At 35.3% G+C, this 20949-nt stretch overlaps 3 protein-coding genes across 5 annotated transcripts; all 3 read right to left on the minus strand.

Annotated features, from left to right (window-relative positions):
* Positions 1-618: 618 nt before the first annotated feature.
* LOC117915106 (probable prolyl 4-hydroxylase 4) lies at positions 619-8831 on the minus strand. Its single transcript, XM_034830671.1, has 7 exons — positions 8568-8831; positions 8439-8496; positions 8101-8205; positions 2217-2274; positions 1825-2000; positions 1219-1288; positions 619-1108 (listed from the first exon to the last, which is right to left on the minus strand). The coding sequence occupies exons 1-7, from the start codon at positions 8699-8701 to the stop codon at positions 813-815; spliced, it is 897 nt and encodes a 298-aa protein (XP_034686562.1). The 5' UTR covers positions 8702-8831; the 3' UTR covers positions 619-812.
* Positions 8832-10057: 1226 nt separating this feature from the next.
* LOC117914076 (receptor-like cytosolic serine/threonine-protein kinase RBK2) lies at positions 10058-13772 on the minus strand. Of its 3 annotated transcripts, none has more exons than XM_034829261.1 (9): positions 13305-13772; positions 12662-12765; positions 12207-12587; positions 11843-12094; positions 11595-11749; positions 11374-11453; positions 11144-11279; positions 10909-11058; positions 10058-10458 (listed from the first exon to the last, which is right to left on the minus strand). In XM_034829261.1, the coding sequence occupies exons 1-9, from the start codon at positions 13337-13339 to the stop codon at positions 10288-10290; spliced, it is 1464 nt and encodes a 487-aa protein (XP_034685152.1). In that variant the 5' UTR covers positions 13340-13772; the 3' UTR covers positions 10058-10287. The 3 variants fall into 3 exon arrangements, with proteins under 3 accessions (XP_034685152.1, XP_034685151.1, XP_034685150.1); XM_034829260.1 differs by lacking the exon at positions 13305-13772 and adding an exon at positions 13126-13250 and having other exon boundaries at positions 12207-12581; XM_034829259.1 differs by lacking the exon at positions 13305-13772 and adding an exon at positions 13126-13250.
* A 1299-nt stretch (positions 13773-15071) lies between these two features.
* On the minus strand, positions 15072-19307 carry LOC117915362 (uncharacterized protein At4g15545). Its single transcript, XM_034830925.1, has 9 exons — positions 19000-19307; positions 18853-18921; positions 18336-18392; positions 18129-18201; positions 17576-17662; positions 17147-17365; positions 15994-16036; positions 15452-15530; positions 15072-15370 (listed from the first exon to the last, which is right to left on the minus strand). The coding sequence occupies exons 1-9, from the start codon at positions 19276-19278 to the stop codon at positions 15278-15280; spliced, it is 999 nt and encodes a 332-aa protein (XP_034686816.1). The 5' UTR covers positions 19279-19307; the 3' UTR covers positions 15072-15277.
* Between the last annotated feature and the right edge of the window lie 1642 nt (positions 19308-20949).

The following is a 20949-nucleotide window of genomic DNA, read 5'->3' on the forward strand; positions in this document are numbered from 1 at the left end:
GAGAGAGGAGAGACACGCTTGATGGGCATGATAGGGGTGTTCTCAACCATTTTCCCTGCAAACAAAATTTATGTACATCATTTTCCCATCCATCCCCATTAATTTGTCTATTCCAGAATTTTGATTTCACATTGGGGACACTGTAGAAAAGTACAGCAGCAAGAAAGGGATAGGTGGCACTGTGGCAAAACCACACATGAGACACTGTTACATTTCACCCTTGTGGAGAAATCTAATCTCAACTCCAACTGCCTTTTACAGCAGATTTCCACCTATTTTCACCCATGCAGAGTGTCTTGTTTGGAATAAAAACAATCCTCAAGTACAGTGCACTAGATTCTGAGTTACAATTGGCAAACTGATAATTACCATGCATATAATCATCTAGTCAAGCCATTACAGTGCCTTCAAATTAGGCATGTGAATGGTTTCCACATAATAACATAACATTGTGACCCCCACTTCCCTGTTATTTTCTAATTAAGAGTTGAATATGAGGACAAGGCCAGACTTTTGGATCCATTTGAGGTGTAAATCACAAAAATCTAATACCTCAAGAGTTCTCACTTCATGGCTCACTGGCAGCTTCTCAGCACGAGGAAAATACAGAGTTGGAACAAGGAGTAAACGAAGGACAAACATGTTTATAACAAAAATGAAGGCTTAGTTTTGTCTGTTTCTGTGAAACCATGCTAACAAATAACAGAAAAAATAATGAGCATAGATGATACAAAAGGACAAATAAAAGCAATCTTGTTGAAGTTTACAGTAGGTACTCTTCTAATGGAAATGTAAATTAACATGTTAACGGCCTAGCATACCTTGCAACTCCTTCTACAGGCACCCGGAAGGTCTGAAGATCCTAGCATGTATTCTGGGTTCTTGGTGCATTCTCCAAGGGCAGCCCATCTCTCACAACTGTCATTCTCATCAGTACAGTTCCCACCGGGTTTTAAGATCTTGTCAAAGGAGTCCACATGTATCCACTTTGTCGCTGACCATTTCTCACCTTCAATCACAGGGCACCCTCCATGGAGACTCATGGGATCAGGAATGGCAGTTGGGTGAAGGCTGAAGAAAAGAAGAGCATCCCCTTTTCGTGGTTTTACTGGATGTTTTCCAAGGTGTAATTGAAGATAACAAAAAACATGTCAATTCACTGCAAATACAACAGTAGGACTCTTAAAAGCATATTTATGATTTGTTCCACTGGCTCACCTGCAATTCCTTTTCTTGCACACTCGGATAAATCATCATTTGTTGGAAGTGGTTTACGGCGTGAAGGTTCCTGTTGACAATTTTTAAATTACAAAAATATATCATGAGGTAGAGTCACAGGAAGTAGCCTCGTCAGTAATCATATAACTCATTGAATCAGGCATTTATAGAAGCAGAAACATCACATCTTTTTTCTCCATTCATGTTCCACTCTGGCAGATTTAAGCCAACTTTTTCCAGAAGTCTCACCAAAAGTTCATGCCAATTAAACATTTTAAACCCCTCAATGTAATAATTTTCTGGTTGAGTGTTCACCCAGATTATCATTTTTCTGCTGTTCCAGAATCCACATTTAATGATTCCATAGGATGTAAAATTTAGGTGGTTATTCACCCAAGATAAAACAAGATACTCCAGATCTATAAACATGTTTGTTATTTATATAAAACAGGTTCAGGAGAATGATGAGGGGATTCAGGATAAGGAAACCAAACAATTTCTGGTCTTTATGGACACCAAGAATTCCAAGGTAGGTTAGATAGGAAATGCTTCTGAAACAGTGTAATTGTTCTAATAAAAATGGACAAGGAGAATACTTGAACTAACCTCTGCCATGGGAAAAACAGTTTCACCACCTTTCACCACATCAGAAAGATACATGAGTACAGTTGCTATGCGATGTCCACCACGAGCAATATTAACCTTGTCAACAAAATAATCGTAGTGTGCGTCATATTTCTGTCCAGGCTCATATCTCAACACTTGCATGTCTTCCCCATTATCTGAAGATCAAGAAACAACATATACCATCATTCTAATGAAGAACATAAGCCACAGCACAAAATTGCCAAATTTATGCATACGGTTTCATATAATTCCACTTCTCCTGTTAGGTGCCATCTTCTAAAAAGCCAGCACATGAATCACAAAGAGATGGGTTAAGCACCAATGCTGCTGAAAGGAAAATTGAATGAATGAGTATTAAGCTTATGGTGCACCTTTTGGAAGAAATGTCCATGCTGCAATCTTGTCCTCTATTCCCGCAACAATAGGATCCTACAAAAAGAAGGGGTCCATAATGCAAGTTGCGGAATATCAAGCAATCATATTTTTCTTAAGAGTAATTAACTAATTATTTTTTATATTTCCAATTTCTTTTTCCAAAAATAACAGGAATCTTAAGGTATATCTAAATTTTTACTCTTCTGCTATTGTCATTAACAATCCACCATGCATGATCAAAGAGAATATTTTTTATTATAAATGAGGTCAAGAGTAACATGAGCAGAGAAATAAATTCAATTATTCAAAATAGCATAACGATACAATCATTTTACCAGATTCAATAAAAACAAATGCAGAGTTAGGCAACTCAGCCCCACATCAGTTTTTCAAGGAAAGCCTATGCAAGGTGTTTGTGTTACCAAAAGAGTGCATGGTGTGTTGTCTTTTGTGAGGAGTTTCTTGAGTAGTAGACTCAGGAAGGTTGGTAGTATAAACATCCCAAATACCCAAAATTAATTTAGTTCAATGAGCTTGGCCTTATGTATTCCATGATTATGGTGGTGACCCCAGAACATTTTGAAAGTCATTGGTTAAAAAACCACATTACAATCAATGTGATTCTGGGGTTTCTGCTTGATAATCTCTAATTCTCTACGGCTCCTTATCATCGAGGTAATCCATGAAAAAATTTATTTCATGTTAAATACAGTAAGCATCTAAGGATGACACAAAACTAAAAATATGCATTCTTGAATAACATGAATAACAGTTTTATGACATAGTGCTCAAACATCTGGGCAAACAAGATTGTCCTTTTTGTAGGCTAGGAGCTAGCCCAATGTTTATGTCAAATATCACATGTCATATAAGCTATTCCACTAAATTCATTACTAATTATAAATTTCTGAGCCATGAAGAGTAAAAAGATCTTACAAACTAGTACAAGATAACAAGATTGGAAAGAAAAAGAGGCCACTAATTCTTTTTTTGATAAGCAAAGAAAACAATATATTAAAAAATGTCAAAGAGAAGGGAGTGCAAAGTTCTCAGGACTTATACAAGAGCACCATGGAGCAAAAAACAAAATGAGGGGAAAGCAAAAAAACAGTCCCACCCCTTACAACTTAACAAATCTTCAAAATCTGTCAAAGACATGACCACATCCTTCCAACTCCCTTTGGATTTAAGCTTTTGATAGTAAGCTCTACATCATCAAAAGCCCTCCGATTTCTCTTTTTTCAAATAGTCCAAAGCAAGTACAAAGGAGCAGCTTTCCATGTTTTCTTTTGTTTCTTCCCAACAAACAACCACACTAACTTAAAAGAGTTGATTTCACCAAAGAACTCGGTACCCATGCAATTCTAAATAAGGAGAAAACTAACTGCCATAGAATTCTTGCCTTAGAATAGGAAGGAGGATTCACTAAATAGATTCTTTCTCACCTTTGCACATAAAACACCTATTTACCAAAACTCCAACCTCTTCTCATTAATTTGTCCATAGTTAAAATACCCTTCTAGACTCCTTTCCATACAAAGAAGCTCACCCTTATTGGAACCCAAGGATTCTAAATAACATTCTTTGAAAAAGACTTTGCTCCCCCATGCTCTAAACAAGGGTAGTTGACTAAAAAGTTGCCACTCTTAAGGCCACCCACATCATCCTATTTAGCATCCCTCCTTAAAGAATTTCCTTGCAATCTTAGAAGGAATGCTTCATGCCATCCAATTCCTAATCATAGAGATGCCTTTAGAAGCGTAGGTTCTAATGCCCCTCCTCACTGGCTTGCTCTTAAACATTCACTACCTATGCATTCTTAGAGGTAGCTATAACATACAACAACGAGAAGGAAACGATTAAGGAAGGATCCCCATACCATATGTCATTCCAAAATTTTACTCTCCTTCTATCACCAATGCTAAAACAAATTTTGCTTTTGAAGTCTCCCCACCTTTAAGGGGAGACTTAGGTGAGTTTAACCTAACCCAACTTGATTTTAGGCAGGTCTAGGCAGCCCCTTTTGTAATTTGGGTTAGGCTTGGGTAAAAAAGAACTAAACTGAATTGAATCCGGGTTGGGCTTGAGATAGGATGTTTAGCAATGCAAACCCAAATTGAGTATTTAATAACAATAAAGCTATATAATATTTATAATTTATATTATTTTATATAATAATATTCAGTTTATGTTCTTTCAAATTATTTTAAAAGAAAAAATGTCAAATTTAATTATATTATATATTATTTTATTTTTCAAAAAGATAAATAATTCTTTTTTATGATCTCAAAATGATGTGTTATTTATTATTTAAACTTTGGTATAAATGTGCAAAATATAAAGTTAAAAAGATTATTATAGGTGCGTTTAACTCAACTCAACCCAAATTTAACTCATACAGTCCAAACCATCTATCTAACCTTATCAAATTGAGCCAAATTCGAATTTCGAAAAATGAGGATAAGTTGCACTTAGGTTGAGCATATTGGATTAGAGGTCGGGTGGGGTTAGGGCTCGGGTGGAATGTCTTTTAATTTGAGTCGGGCTTGGTTTGGTGCAAACCCAACCTAACCCACCTGACTTGCAGACCTACCCAGCCTTTCCTTATAACCTTCCATAGCCCTATCCCACCCTATAACCCTTCCTCCAAAGAGCATTAAACCCCTCTCTTCTTTTCCAAATTTCCCTATAATAACCTGTTTCCAAAGAAATTTTGTTTTTTGATACAAACCTCCAATACCACTTACAAGAGAGTTGTGTTCAAGCCCAAAAGGTCATAAATACCTAATCCCCTTTTCATTTTTTGCATACAAACATTTGATCAATTCACTAAGTGAGGCTTTTTTTCAAGAGTTCCCCTTCCTCATAAAAAAAATAAATAAATAAAATAAAATCCTTTGTATATTTTGTAGCCTCCCACTCATCATTCTTGGAATGAGAACATGAACATGAAACAAATGGGAAGGCTAGATAAGGTAGTTTTTTAATTGGTGTCAATAGTTCGCTCTTTTTCAAATATTGTCACTTTCAAATTACAAGTCTTCCTTGAAATCTCTCTTCCACCACGTCCTGAAAGAAGACTCAAATATGTGGATGGGAGCCTCCCAACTTTGCACCCTAATACAACCACCAATTCCTTCACATTAGTAACACCCCAATCGGAATCAGTTCACTTATTTCCAAATTGATTCTTAGCCTAGAAATTGCCTCAAACCACATTAGAATCCAACTGAGGTACATTATCTAGTCTTTGCATGTCTCACAAAAAATTAGGGTGTCATTAGCAAACAAAAAGTAGGACACTACCACCTCCTTGCCACCTTTAACCCGCACCTTAAAGCCTAAAATGAAACCCCCTTCCCTCGTTCTCCTTATTAGACAACTTAAGGCCTTCATTGTCATGACAAATAAAAAAGAAGAAAGTAGGTCCCCTTGCCTCAGCCTCCTAGAACTTAGAAAGAAGCCAACAAGAGTACCATTAACAAGGACTAATTACCTAGGTGTGGAGATACACCAATTAATCCACCCAATCTTGTTCACAACTTCAAGAAGGAAACCCCAATTTACATAATCATAGGCCTTCTTAATGTCGAGCTTACATAAAATTCCATTAGTGCCACTCTTCAATCTTGAATCAACAACCTCATTTGCAACAAGGGTAACATCCAAGATTTGCTTCCCATCAACCAAAACATTTTGTGAGTTTGACATCACTCTACCCACCACTTTCTTAAATATATTAGCTAACACCATTGCTAGCAATTTGTACAAGCTCCCCACCAAACTAATTGGACTAAAATCCTTCTAATCTTCTGCTCCACCTTTTTTAAGGATCAAGACAAAAAATGTAGTGTTGATACTTCTCTCAAAAAAGCCTTGCTCATGGAATTCTCCAAAGAAACCTATCACCTCACTCTTCACAAAGTCCCAACACAGCTACTAAAAAGTCATAGTAAACCCTTCTAGTCTCAAGGCTTTATCCCCTATTCAAAGTTGAGAAAACAAAAAAATTTCCTCCTCTAAAAAAGGCAACTCCAAACTCCTACCTTCCTCCATTCTCAAAGAGGGCAAAGGACATCCAATTAATAAATTACCAAGGCAGTGACTTCATATTTAGTAAATGATGGTGCTAATTACATGATGATAAGTTGTAAACACCCACAAAGAGATTTTAGCTACAGCCTCATGATTATTTTGATGTGTCAAAAGGTTACATTTGCACCAGGCCAAATCCAGGAACTTTTCCCCCTGTGAGGTGAAGTAAACAACTAAAATAATACTTGAGGCTATTATTTAATGTACAAAATTTTGGGGTTACCATCCCATCAATTTTTATATTGATCTCACATTCTCACTTTCTTTACTTAGATGACATGGTGATTTATTTTTATTTTTTTATAAAAATACAAACACAAATATTTTCTTCATCTAATCATCACCGGCTGCCTAAACAAAGTGGTAACATAGATGGTAAAAAAGGAGGAATAACTAGCATTTTCCGAATTTTAATTGCCTCCATATGCCAGTTTGAGGCATCCCATGATTAGCAGTCTTCATGCCAACGAGGATCTTTGGCCTTGACAGAATAGATACTTCATTTCAAAGATGTATACAATACTGATATATCATACTCTTGCAACATTGTTTTGCAGAATCAATGGCTTGGTCATTATGATCACAAGACGTAGTTGAAAGAACTGTAAATTTGTAGTGTTACCTGTTCTCAAGACAGGATTGCCTGCCTTCACAAGGCTAAAGCAGGCATGCTAAACTGCCCGTAGAAATAGAGACCAATAAAAGAGGAACCAGAATCATCTGCTCATCACCTTTCCAGATGAAGACAAGACTATCATCGATAATGAATAATCCCATGTGGTAACTGGTCCCTCTGCAGGAATAAGGGCTACCCTCTTGATAGCAGTGAGCTGTTTGGGCATCTAATAGTTAAGGATATAAGATGTCCTAGGTTCAGGAGGTATCAAAGGATCCATGGCTTTTATGGATGCTCCTTTTGTGATCTGGCTCCCAACCTTAGTGCTATTAAGACCTGATTATAGTGCCAAGGTAGTGAAGTGATGAATGGTAATTGGATACAGCACCATCACAACCACCACCTGCATGACATAAAATAATATTTCAACAATCCACGTGTCTAAGCAAGCAAGAACACATGAAAGCCCCTACAAAGGTGGGCGCCCCCTTTTTTCTCATTCTGGTTCATGGGTGCTTCCAGTAACCCTACCTACTCTCCTGAATTCTTCTCTGAATTTCTGCCCCACCTTCAACGATTATGATTCTTAAACTTAAAACTTCCAAGCTACATCAATCGAAATCTGATATCAACGAAGAAGGGATTATGGACCAGGGCTGGAGGTCCTTCTTTAGTGATGTTTTTTTTTAGATATCTCAAACATTTCAAGCCTAGGACCTGGACACCTTTAAGTTTAGAAAATTTTATGTTTGTTTTACTTATTTCCTATCCTACACCAAGTCTCAAGTAGAAACAACAAAACTATTGGATGTGTTCCTTAAATCCTAAATAATTTTAAGCACCAGTATGCACAAAAGAAATAGCTAGGGCCTAGCCTTAATATAACAAGGAAGATGTCAACCTAGGTGTGAGTTTGGCAATATGACTTTAAATGGCATTTAAAAAAAAAATGCCCTCCAAGGATTAGTAAATTACATTAATTGAGCATACTCACAATAGGAATAATAGTAGGAGAAGCTTGAAATCCAATGAAAGAATTTATTCAGCTAGAAAAGTTAATTCAGTTAACAAGTTCAGGAAGACCAATGCCAATCTAATGGGAAAACAAGAAACATCAAAAATGAATATAGAAACAGCAAGAAGTTGATCAAGAACAGCGAAGAACCAACCTTCCCCTTTCGGATAAACATCCCGGAGCTAGTCCTAACTTCGCTGAGCCTGCTCTTCCCTGACACATTATCTGCGACAGCAGATCTCTTCAGCTCTGATTTGGCCTGTTACAACCCAACCAAAAGTCAACAAACATCTGACCTCTCTTTGGTCGCTGAGAAAATGTGATAGAAGAAAAGAAATTAAAATTTCAAATATTCTTTCAATCGACTCAATTGCAGTGAATTATTTATGATCAAAGTTCCACTTTTTTGTTTTCCTTATTTTCTCAGCCACGATATATACATATTTCCAAAAATTTAGGGATTAAATTCATGAAATTTTCGATTCAACTCACAAGAGATATCAAATGATCGCATTCTTCTTCCGAAAGAAAACCTTCGTACACGAAAGCTCTGAAAAACAATCAGATTCAACACATGATAAACCAATAAAAAAAACTAAAAAAGAAATAAAGAAAACCGACCTCGGTTTCCAAGAAATCTGCCTGACTTTAGCGGCAGAGACGTTGGAGCCAGCTGCATCCGCATACGAGCTCGAAAACTCGAGTATGGTCGATGAGATCCAAAGCAAAAGGAGGAACTGCAGAGAAGACACCATAATGTTGAACCTTCGATTGGATCCCGAGAAAATTTTTCCGGGAAATGTTTGTTTACCAATTTGAATAGTTATTCGTTTTTTGGCTTTAGGGTGTTTGAATCTGTAAACGTGGCTGGAATTCTGATAAAGTCTGGATCGAAACGACGTCCATCGCTGCGTTTTGTTTAATTTATAGGCTACTGGTCTCCTTTCAGCTGGACCCACTCTCCTGTCCTGTCATCGTGTTTATCGGGTACAAATGTATTAAAGAAATGGAAATGCAAATACAAATACAGTATAAAATCTCTCTCCCTCTCTCTCTCTCTCTCTCTCTCCCTCCTTAAGAAAACCCATAAAAAGAACATCTATTTCCTTTCTCCCTTTTGGAAACCATATTCTATAGTCCTTAATTTACTTCTCTGTAACAATGAAATAGCCTTCAATTTCTGAGTTGCAGTTCTGACCCTCTCCACATTAACAAGCCTCATCATCATAGGAAGACAACTTTCCTTCAACAATGGAGAAGTATATCCTAACAATGCTTATCACTAAAAGGCCAATACTACGAGTAATCACACCTCTAATTGCGAATAAATTTGTGGCTAATAGTTTAAAAAATGCTGTTAAATGTTTCATGATAGTATTATTTGAGATTCGGTTTTAAGCAAATTTTATCAAGTCAAAGAGTCAAATGAAGATCAAGAAGATATCATGAGGAATTTAGTGAATTGAAAAGCCTTAGGATTATATCTTTGTAAGGTTGAATGATACACTAGGACTTAATTGCATTAGACAACACTCATGATGAAGGGTTATATATAAAAACTAGAAACTTTTGACTTCAATTTTGGAGTTAAATACTTTTAGTTGAATTATTATCTTTATAAATGTTTTTTTTTAGAAAAATCACATATTAAGTGTTTCTTATAGTGTGTTTGACAGTAATTTTAAAAAGTGTTTTTAACATTTCTAACATTTTCAAATTTGTATCTTTCAGGTATTAGAAAGACTAAAAACACTTCCTAAAATTACTACCAAACTCTCTTAAAAAAGTAACCATACAATATTCCAAGGGAAGAAATTCTTGACATCATATGTATAGTGAGTTGCTCTTGATCATGTAACTACATTTTAAAATCATAAGGATTTATTATTATAAAATAATAATCGAGTCAATCCTTGATCCCGATATAAGACTCCATTGAGTGGTTCTACAATCATGTGGAACACAATAAAGATGTTGTATTTGTATGGGATATCCAACATATAATAGTAGTTTTTCTTAATAATGTGATGAATTTTAAAGCCGTGAAAGACTTATTGAGCCTAAAACAAACAATATTTATATAAGAGAGAGTATGTCATTGCAAGCCATAATTTAACAATAGACACTCTAGATCTCCATTCTGAACTAGGCAAAATCCAAGTTTTGATTCACACATTGATTGAACTTCTTACGAATAAAAGGGTCACATGATGGCAGTGGGCTGTAGATGTAGAGGAACCATCCACAACTTCATATTTTACAGTCTAATGCAAGAAATAATATTTTCAAAGCCGGCTACCTACCCTTAATAAAAAAAAAAAAGCATTCCTTAACAAAGATTTTAGATCTCCAAAAGAATCTCCATATGCCTACTCAGATCGTTCAAGTGCTTTGTTGAGTTGTATTCTTCAGCATCAAGGAGCTCCTCAGAATATGTCCTTTGGAGAATAGGCTTTTGGTATCGCTTTCCAAGGGTGGAAATGTCTTCTCTACCTTTTAGAACCTGCACCACCTGCAGCACATAATGTTTGATCCTGGTCATGGTTATTAACTTCCTTATCATCTATGACTGAAACAAGCATTTATAAGTAAGTTCACAGCCAAGAACCAGATGGACTAATTAAATGAAAGCTCAGAACCGATGTTTTGAAAGCTTGGATATCACCCTTGGGTCATATCTAGCTGTGATCTCCAACTGAACACTTCTCTTTCTAATTTTAAATTGGTCTTCTCCAGCTTCTCTCAAAAGAGCAGGTGATTCATCTTTTGGAATTACTCCTAGAATGTATTCACAGAATTTATAATAAAATATGTTTTGATCACAAAGATTTAAATTTCTTGTGCAACTATCAGAGAGTAGGCCCGTAGATTAGTGGTCTAAAGCTTACTATTGTGCTTCTGCAGACTAACATCAAGGTCCAACTAAATATATCTTTAGTTAGTATCTATGATGGATACATACCTGGTTCATTCGAGGTCGTTGAACAGAAGACTGATGAAGGCACAAACTAGAGACTGTAGCCACAATGTTCATCTGTTCTGAGTCGTAAGCATCAGCAAGCCTTGGATCAACAAGCTCATCAATACTATTGTTAATAAGCAAAGGTTTGGCCTGCAATAAGTTATTTGAAACAGATTCAATTTCTAATTGTATAACTCAATACACTAGCCAAACAGGGGAGACAGAAGCAACCTACCCACATCACAAGGCTTTTCTGTGAGCTATCCAGAGCTGGGCGTCCGGTGATGAGCTCTAATAGTAGCACTCCATAGGCATATACATCTGTCTTTTCATCGACTATACCATGCAAGAAGTACTCAGGAGGAAGGTAGCTGTTACAATAAGAAATAATGTTAAATACCGGAATGGCAGCAAAGAAATCTCCCATAGATATTGAGAACCACAAGAAGTTTTGAGTCTACAAACCCAAAAGTGCCTTCAAATCCTGATACGATATGGTGAGTACACTGCTCAGGTAGCCACTTTGCAAGCCCAAAATCAGAAATCTGGATTGATCTTGAAGTTACATATTGAAATGCAAATAGATTTTAACTAGTAGTAAGGAGAGTTGGAGACCACAATCCCAAATCACAGAATTGCTGTGAAATGGTGTTTTCAGTACATCATTTCCTGGTTTGAAGGCATACCTGAGGCTCAAAATCCTCTTTAAGCAAAATATTAGAAGCCTTTATATCTCTGTGGATGATTCTTCTTTGGCCCCCCTCATGAAGATAACCAAGGCCCTCAGCTGTCCCTAAAGCAATCTTGTATCTGATTTCCCATTCTAGCTTCTTCTCTGGGCCTGGAGACAGGGGAAAGAGAGGAAAACTAATTATTTTGTCAGTCGGAGATCTGTAAGAACTAGAATTTCATAAGATTGAAATGATGAACAGACTGTATAGGAGGGAAGCTAAGCTCCCATGAGGAGACAAATAAAGAACAAGGTGCATTCCGCCTTCAACACCATAACCAACTAATTTAGCTGTATTGGGATGGTCGATATGGACTATAATCCCGAGCTCGGATAAGAAGTCTACTGTCATCTCTTCTGGGGTTCCTCTGATAATACGCTTGATCGCAACAAACTGCCCATCTTGCAATTGTCCCTTGTAAACTTCAGCATATCCTCCTTCTCCAATTAAATTCTCTTTATTGAAAGACATGAGGATGATTGTCAGAATGGAGATTTGACAGACTTAGGTTCAAATGAATTGCTAAATATTCAAACACTAAATTCAAAATTTGAAAAGATTACACACTATGGCTGAAATTGTCAGTTGCAGTTTCAAGCTCTGATAACGAGAAAGCTTTCCATGAAGGTTTCATTAAGCATAATCCAGCATCTAAAGAGGGATACAGTGCTGGAATCATGCTTCCTCTTGCCCTTCTGCTTTTACTTCTTGAGAGCTTCCGGATACCTAGGGAAGGTAAGGTTTGCAAGCCCATTGCAGATCCTTTTTTAAATAACTGGGAGAATCTATGCCAGTTAGAAGCAGATCTTGTATTCGAGGGAGTTTCTGAGTCTGAAGTACTGGCCTTGGAAGAAGCTGTTTCAGATTCTACACTTCTTAAGCAGCCCTCAAGAACTCCTCTTGGAGAAGGCCCCTCCTTTTTCTCCTCCATATTTAGAGTTGCTGAGTCTAACATAATAAAATTTAAGCATCGGTACCATCATGGAATAGTTCTAGAGCAAATGGAGAAACGAGGATTATACCTTCAGCCGAAACCGAGACAGAGAGACTGGAAATGTGTTCTCCGTCTGCAACAGGATGAACCTTCCCTTCCGCATTTTCTCCCCCAATGTTGCCGGAACCCACACTGCAAATATGCATATTAATAAAGAACAGAGAATGGGACAAAACATGAAACAAACCCCAGAGGGCCAACAAAAGGGTTGAGAAATTAAATATCTCCAGACAACTACAACATATCTAAATCCAGAGAATTAGAGATTACAAACAGACAATTCAACAATCAACCATCCCAAACCAGAAAAGCCAAAAACCAGAATCTGAAAATGACAATATGAGGATATATTTATCTGTTACTCCATAAACTGAGTCATACAAAACCCAGTATAGAGAAATAAAGATTCAGCCGACCCCAGAAGTAGAAAAATGGTTTGAAAGCAAGAATCCACGAGAGAAGGAAAGAACACTCGAAATCAAACAAACCCACCTGGTATTATTCCAATTTTCATTTCTTTCCCAACAATCCTCAACAATCAAACAATGCATAAGAAAGTATCGCAAACGAAATCCTAAGATATTTGAAATTTTATGCCATTAGCATGAAAAAGAGCCAAACCCAGAATCTAAAAAGCTCAGAAGGGAGAATGTGAGAAAAGAAATAAATACCAAGGAGAAGCTGAAGGTTCTCGGACATCTTCCATGGATTCTCAGAGACCATCCCAAAAATGAGAGAGAGAAAGGGAAAGAGATGGAGAGAGGTGGGCATAGCTTCCGTGTGTATAGAGCATGCAATTTAGCGAAATTGAGCCCGAATTTTTTGCTCAAAAACCGGCTTTTTTCAAAAAAAAAAAAAAAAAAATCTCCTTGAACAAATCTCTGGTTTTCAGTGAAAGCAAAATAAAATTAGAAAATTCTGAGGAATGTCGAGAGCACGAAAACAAGCGCGAGAATCGCCTCCCTCTCATGGGTGATCACCACGTGGACTGAGAAATCCTCTCAAATGCAGAGAGGCAAGCAATGGTCCGAAGGCGGAAAGACGTTGAAATGTGGTGATGAAACGACACCGTTTGAACTGCATGTAAATTGTAATTTCATGATTCGATCTCCTACGCCTATCACCCTTATATTAAGTTCCCACCCTCCGTTTTGAAACCCATGTCCTAAATATCTTGTATGGAAGGATATATATTTCATAGACGATATTTCAGAATAAATCGCGCCGAGGGGATTTGAACCCCAAACCAAAAAGTTTAGTTTTTACACCTATTTAATAAATCTGCAATGGGCTTGCAAACCTTACTATATGGGCTAACTAGCCCCTTGATATATAATGTGCAATATATATATATATATATATATATATATATATATATATATATATATATATATATATATATATATATATATATATATATATGAAAATATTAAAAGAATATTTTAAAGAACAAATTAATTATAATTATTTTATAATTAAATACAAGATTTTTTAATTAATTATCAAAAATATAAAAATTATGTAATTTTCTTCATAATGTTTTTAATATCATTAATAATTTATTAAATATTATATATATATATATATATATATATATATATATATATATATATATCATAATTTATTTTATATTGTTTAATACAATTGAATTAAATGGATCATATTTTAATATTAATATATATTTTAAAATTAGACATATTATAATCAAATATCATAATATTAGGTGTAATTTAATAATAAATGTACATTTATAAAATTCATATTTTTATCGATGCATACGATATTATTATCAAATATGATAAATCATGATATACATATATCAAAATTTTCAATAAAATAACTTTAAAATGTCTATTATACTTCTAATTATATTATTATGAGATTTTTCTTACATATTCATGAGTTTTTAATAATTTTAAACTTACCGATATTTTTTTCCAAAATATCCACCAATATATTTCCGATATATCCATAAAATCGAAGTACCGATATATCTGTGATTACCGATATTTTCATCCTTGGTCCTAATGATTCAATATGGTATGTCTGTTCCCCGATAATTTAATTTTCCAACCTCCGATTGACTTCTTGAAGAGACTTGTATGTTCAACCACATATACTGGAAACTGGGTGAGCTGGATCATCAAAAGACACGAGGAGTACAATTACAAAAAGCCATTCTTCAGGTTGAGGAAAAGCCCATCTTGATTTAGGAGATGGGAAACATAAGGCTGAGCCCCAAATCTCCATGGCTGGCCTCTCAAGCAAGCTTTGCAGGAAACATGGCAGATTTTAATGGTGCCGCACAGGACACCATCACACGGTATTTTCAATACTGAAGATATATTCCCAAAGACTAGAGAAGGCAAGGTGAGGTGCCTCGAGTTTTCCTGACTATTGATGCAGGGGGAGAACCCCATCTCCAAGACCAATTCAAAGATGCAGAACATAACATTCTGATTTTTTGTCACCCAAAATACAACTTGATATGAAAATTTTAACGAGGGGGGTTCGTAGAATAGTGTTGTTACACCTCATCATAGTTTAAATTGTTTAATTTACAGCACAAACTGCATAAGAGACTACTGGTAATTTCAAAAAAGCCAAGCTGACAGACATATGGGGCGGTTTCTGCAAACAAATTTCAATGGACGTTGCGAGTGATCAATCCCTCGAATACAGCATAGAGGTCCTTGTTATCTGGGCCAAAAATCTCATCTGCCTTCCTTAGCGTCTCCTGAAATGTGGATATTTTGATGGATCAAATGTTGACAGGAAGAGAAGTTCATTTGTGACATGGAGAGAGGAGAATATATACCTCTCTTGTTTGCTTGTGGGAATTTAGTTCCTTGACATTTGCTAGAAATGCACCAAACTGCTCATAAGACAAACGGCTCCTGAAAACAAAAAGGACCAGTTGGGCAACTCTTGAATGTCCTGGTCTTAAACGATTGAATTGAACAATTGAGGAAGAATATATAATTCATGCTATAATTATTTGGAACAACCGGGAAATTCATGAGTAATTCAGTACCTAAGTACAATATTTAGATTATTTGTCAAGTGTATAAACTTGTAATCACTGATTGCTGAAAAATAGGTGTACAAACTAAAATCCTGCAAACAGTCTGTGATTTCAATAGAAACAGAACTGTAGCCACTAGAACAGACTGCATTCTGGGCTCATAAAATCAGCTTTGACCATGCTTGTTATGTATGATCACTTTCAGGGACACAGTGCACAGAGTTACAAGCTTTTCTTTTTTTACTCTCTCATTTTTATTTTTATTTTTTTGGATTTTTAATGGCTTTGATATCATTTAGTACCACATGAATGTTCCAAGTTTAGCGTATGTTTACCTGACTTGGCGGAAAAACTCTTTTCCATCAACTCGAGTTCGTCCTGGAACAAAAGAACACAAGGACTAAGAATATAATGTAATAAATATAAATCTAAAGGGAAATGCCACAAAAACAAATAACTATGTTGAAGATCCATAAAAGATGAGGTCATGATGATTCAAAATAGAATGATCACCACTATCACATTAAAATCATAACTGCCCCATACACATCAATTTGTACGAGTTCCTTCATGCAAATCTTTTGTAAAAAAGGCATTTTCATGTCCAAGGGGTGGTTGTCTGGTATCCCATTTCAGTTCTGAACATTAACACATATCAAGTGTGTTTGCTCAATATGCAGTCTGCTAATTACCACCCAATGCTGAATGTGGTTTCTATGTTGCTTTTGACATCATAAATTTGTTACCCTTTCAATAGCTTTAAATTTTTACTACTACAAATTCAAGATCAAGGAGATTTAACACCATCTTTTCAGTTTTGACAAACACTGCCTAGAGCATAACACTTCAGATTACAAGATTAATAACTCAGCCAAGGGAAAGACATGGATTAAGAACCAAAAAGAGAGGGTACATTCCAGGAATGCAATAGCTGGAGAAACAAGTAAACACTAGCATATAAACATGTCTTGTTGTGCAACTTCTTGACCAAAATTTCTAAATGAAAAGCAGAATAAAAGGTTAAGCATCTTAGCTGTAACACAGGATGATTAGGCTTCGATTTGTAATATGCCATGTTATATCGTTCACAATCATGGGCAGCTGATCAGTTTCACTCCTAGTATTTTATTTTTATTTTTACGACCATGCATGGTTCTATTATTACAAAAGAAAATATTTGAAATTTGGCTTCAGAATCGTAGACTATTTGGCAAAGGGCATAAAGCTTAAAAGATAATTGACTAAAATGATCCTATTGGCATCACCACAATGGAGCCAATGGATTCTTAACTTTCTTAACATAATAAAAAGAAATAGTAATAAATAGGTGATGTCATCAATATGTGATTCCAGTAGAGTTCAGTGCAGGAGCTTAAGCACAGGACTTGGTAGCACCATTTGACAAGGCAGAATTCAGCTACCAGATCCTGGCTTAAAAAAAGATTAGATAGTACAAAATTTTTTGTAAAAGAAAGTTCTAGAGCTAACCAGTTTGTGATCCGGACTCAGAGCTTGACATTGAACTGTGCTGGCTAGTTGGCACTGAAGACCTATCATCAAACATTCCTCTTGAGGTTGAAAGTGAAATTGAATGTCGCCTTGGGGATACCGATGCGGATAAAGTAGGAGGAGAGCCGGGAGGAGTAAGCCGAGGTGTGTTAGTTTGGGATGCTAAGAGGAAGCCATGTGATATGCCAGCTCTTGAGGCTGCCATAACAATAACAAGAAATAAGAAAAATAAAAAGAGTCATATTATATACAATTTCAAAGCTTTTCATCATTGATAAAACACCACATGTAGCAAACACATAAATCCATCCATTCAATAAAGAGAACACTTCTGCAAAATGAAGTGGTTATTGTCCAATGAACACAACTTTCAATTTTAAGTTTGCACTTAAAACAACAACAACATACCATCCGTCTCCCGATCCTCTGCAAATGAATTTCCAATTTCTGAGTACTGGCTTCGTGTAGAAGAATATCTTGATGTAGCATCGTCTTCTGAAACATAACATAAGGTTTTTTTTTTTTTTTTTTTCCTTTTGGAATTAATACTTGTAAAAAAGAAGGCATCATCTAAACTCAAACCAGCAGTTACTTTGAATCAGTAAGAGACCATCAAAAAATTATTCAAAAAGGGTAATTCTTCTCAGGCATCTTCTATATTTTCCACTAAAGCACAAGAATTTTCTACCAATGGTAAAGCAGGATGTGTCAGAGCACATATCATGGAAAAATTTTGAAAAAAAAAAAAGGAAAAAGAAAAAAAATCAACCATAAGAATGTTTGAGTTTGGAAAATTCAACACATTTCCATGGGAAACTGAAATCAGTTTGCAAGTTTGATTTCCCCCCATGCACACTGCTAAACCATTGGTGAACCAGTTTTATGATCCATGGCCAATTAGTGGTAACTGGTAAGAACAATTGGAACAGTAAATGAAGTGGATAGAAACAGTGAAAAAGACCTCCAGTCATTGAAGCAGAAGATAAACTCGATTGGGCTGCCATCTGTTTGGCAACAACCTTCGGAGATGCTCCCTGTGGAAAAACTAGATTTAGTTATCAAAATACACTCTGTTATCAAATGGCAAGTAGTTTCTACCAAACTGATGCCTCTGATGAAGAAATAAAAAATTTTAGGAATGGGGGATCACGCAAAGAAGATAACTCACAGAACTCTCTTCATCCTCTTTGAGTGATAGCATGAGTGTCTTTCTAAAGCTCTCCAACTGAACACACAAACATTCAAAAAAAAAAAAAAATTCCCTTTCATTGTTAAATGATCTTTCTCAATATATTAAATCGATAAACAAATGGTATCAAATTATGGCATTCAGCTACTAAGGATTCAACATGATAGCATGAAATTGAATACATGTGCACAGAAATTTATGTCTTTTATGCTGTAAATTATCAATCAGAGTCCAAAAACCACAATTTCAAAATGATCGATCAAAGTTGGCCGAATTGAAACTGCAAAAACGGTTTGTTATATTCAGAATAAATACTAGTAAACTGATTAGATGCTATAAAATCAAGAATTCGAGTCCCTGAACATTCCATCAATTTTGGACTGTTTTCTAACTGCTGAACAATTCATTGAATCCAAATTCTTAATATTCAATAAAAAAAAATTCCAAGAATAGAGAACTTATAACTATCATGAACTGTAAATACGAAGAAAACAACCTTGGAGACATCACGATTGAGCTTCTTCACAGTATTGGACAACGATGCGTTCTCCTTCAGCAAGTTCTCCTGCAACAGAGAACCGAATCACCGAGTCAAGCAAACGAGTCAGCAAAACCCCACACATTTCAGGAAAAAAATCCAGACCTTCTCCTGTTCGGCGAGGAAGAGCTTGTCGGCGGCGTCGGAGAGAGCATGGTCGAGAGACTCGATCTGATCGTGGAGGTCGGCGACGAGGGCGTCCTTGTCGGCGAGTTTGGAGCGTAGAGCGGAAGCCTCAGATTCGAGGGCGGAGACACGTGCGGAGAGCGCAATGGAGGTGATTTTGCGGGCCACATCGAGCTGTTCGAATGGATCGGAGGGCAGAACTTCGAGCACTTCCTCGGGTAGGTCGAAGCTCGGAGTGCCTGGTTCTTTTGCAAACATTTTTTTCCCTTTTTTTTTCTAATGGTAATTACCTTTTCCCCTCGTTTGGCCCCGTTTAATATTGTTAATTTATTATATTTCTTTTTTTTATTTAGTGGGTGAGGATAGGGTGGGATAGGGCCCATGTGGCCATGTGTGGGTGTGTCAAAAATATGCGGCTCCTAATGGCGTAGTAAGGTTTGTGGACGGATAGAGGCTGTGAGAGTGAGTGAAAAGGAGACAAAGAAAATCTGGGCCTTCCCAAAGGCTTCTTGAAATGGGCTTCAATAGTTGGGCCGGGTTGGTCTAGTTGAGCCCAACAGGCTTGGCTATTAAAGGACAAAAATTTGAAATTCATAATTAAAAAGGAAGGGGAATAATTCTTCCATTTTCACCACCATTAATTCATTCACTGCCATGTAAGACCTTCCAGACTTTGACCTTTTTTGTCTGATAGTTATTGATATGGTTTATTTGATTGATATAATTAATGTTATCCAAATATTAATTAAGTCAATGAAATTGACCGAGGGGTAAGACTGAAACCGAGATTTTTGACGAAATTTTAAATTAATGAAGATGTATTTAAGCAAAATATCAGAGGAGGCGAGTAAATTGACCCTATAATTTAAAATAATATTACTTTCAAAAAAGTTTAGGAGATTTAATTATTAGGTTATGTTTTCGGAAAGTACTAAGGAAATGAAAAAATATTAAAAAAAATTATTTTCTTCTGTTCAATTATATCATGAAAAATACAAAAAAAAAATAAAATATAATTAAAACTAATTAAAAACTAATACATTTTAAAATTATTTAATCATTATATTGAACTTATTAATCTTAATTTTTTTTCCCTTTTGTTTGGTTATCAGGAAGTATTAAGGAAAAAAAAATACTAAGATGAATGATTTTTTCTTGTTTGGTTTCATCATAGAAAATGAAGAAAATTAAATATAATTAAAATTAATTGAAAGTTTTTATATTTTTAAATCATTTAATTTTTAGATAGAAGAGGAAAAATAAGTTAAATGAATTTAAAATAACATATAATTTTTTTTTATTGATTTTAAATCTATTTATTATATTTTTTCACTTTTTTCCTTCTATATTTTTCCTCTCCATTTTATTTCTCACACATTTTCTCTCAAATTTTCCAAGAACTAAACATAACCTTCTATTTTTCCTCTATTTTTCTTTATATTTTTCTTCAAATTTTTTAGAACCAAACATAGTCTTAAGGTTTTATTAAGACTTTCAAAAACAACTTTAATACTATGTTTGGTTCCTATAAATTTTGAGAGAAAATGCAAATGAAAGAAAATAGAAAGAAATAGTAAAAGGAAATAAAAAATAAATCTAAAATCAAACTTAAGTGTCTTATGTTAATACTAAATCTTATTTATTAGTACTAGTTATATGGTCTCATATATCAAGTCTCGATTGTATTATGATTATAATATTTTATATTTCAATTTTGACTTCATATATATATATATATATATATATATATTTTACCTTGGTTTTATTACTATTATTATTATGGAAAATAGTAAGGTGATATTTAACAAAGCTCAAAACCTTTGAATATATATAATGAGATGTAAATTATTAAATTAAGTTACAAACAAATAAAATTAAAATACAAAGATATGAATAAATGATACTAAAGTGTAAATCATGAGACTTGCA

The sequence above is a fragment of the Vitis riparia genome, chromosome 5, assembly GCF_004353265.1.
Source record: "Vitis riparia cultivar Riparia Gloire de Montpellier isolate 1030 chromosome 5, EGFV_Vit.rip_1.0, whole genome shotgun sequence".
Lineage (NCBI taxonomy): Eukaryota > Viridiplantae > Streptophyta > Magnoliopsida > Vitales > Vitaceae > Vitis > Vitis riparia.

What these genes read in the sequence shown, in the direction of transcription:
- LOC117915362 (XM_034830925.1), bottom strand. Translation starts at nt 19,278, where the DNA reads ATGTTTGCAAAAGAACCAGGCACTCCGAGCTTCGACCTACCCGAGGAA. An exon ending in TCCTCGCCGAACAGGAGAAG is followed by an intron (nt 18,922 to 18,999) that starts GTCTGGATTTTT and finishes TCTCTGTTGCAG; the next exon opens with GAGAACTTGCTGAAGGAGAA. An exon ending in CCCACAAGCAAACAAGAGAG is followed by an intron (nt 15,371 to 15,451) that starts GTATATATTCTC and finishes TCCACATTTCAG; the next exon opens with GAGACGCTAAGGAAGGCAGA.
- LOC117914076 (XM_034829259.1), bottom strand. Translation starts at nt 13,184, where the DNA reads ATGCATTGTTTGATTGTTGAGGATTGTTGGGAAAGAAATGAAAATTGG. An exon ending in TGTCTCGGTTTCGGCTGAAG is followed by an intron (nt 12,588 to 12,661) that starts GTATAATCCTCG and finishes TTATTATGTTAG; the next exon opens with ACTCAGCAACTCTAAATATG. An exon ending in AGAAAAGCCTTGTGATGTGG is followed by an intron (nt 11,059 to 11,143) that starts GTAGGTTGCTTC and finishes AACTTATTGCAG; the next exon opens with GCCAAACCTTTGCTTATTAA.
- LOC117915106 (XM_034830671.1), bottom strand. Translation starts at nt 8,701, where the DNA reads ATGGTGTCTTCTCTGCAGTTCCTCCTTTTGCTTTGGATCTCATCGACC. An exon ending in GCGATCATTTGATATCTCTT is followed by an intron (nt 8,206 to 8,438) that starts GTGAGTTGAATC and finishes GGGTTGTAACAG; the next exon opens with GCCAAATCAGAGCTGAAGAG. An exon ending in TGCAAGAAAAGGAATTGCAG is followed by an intron (nt 1,109 to 1,218) that starts GTGAGCCAGTGG and finishes GAAAACATCCAG; the next exon opens with TAAAACCACGAAAAGGGGAT.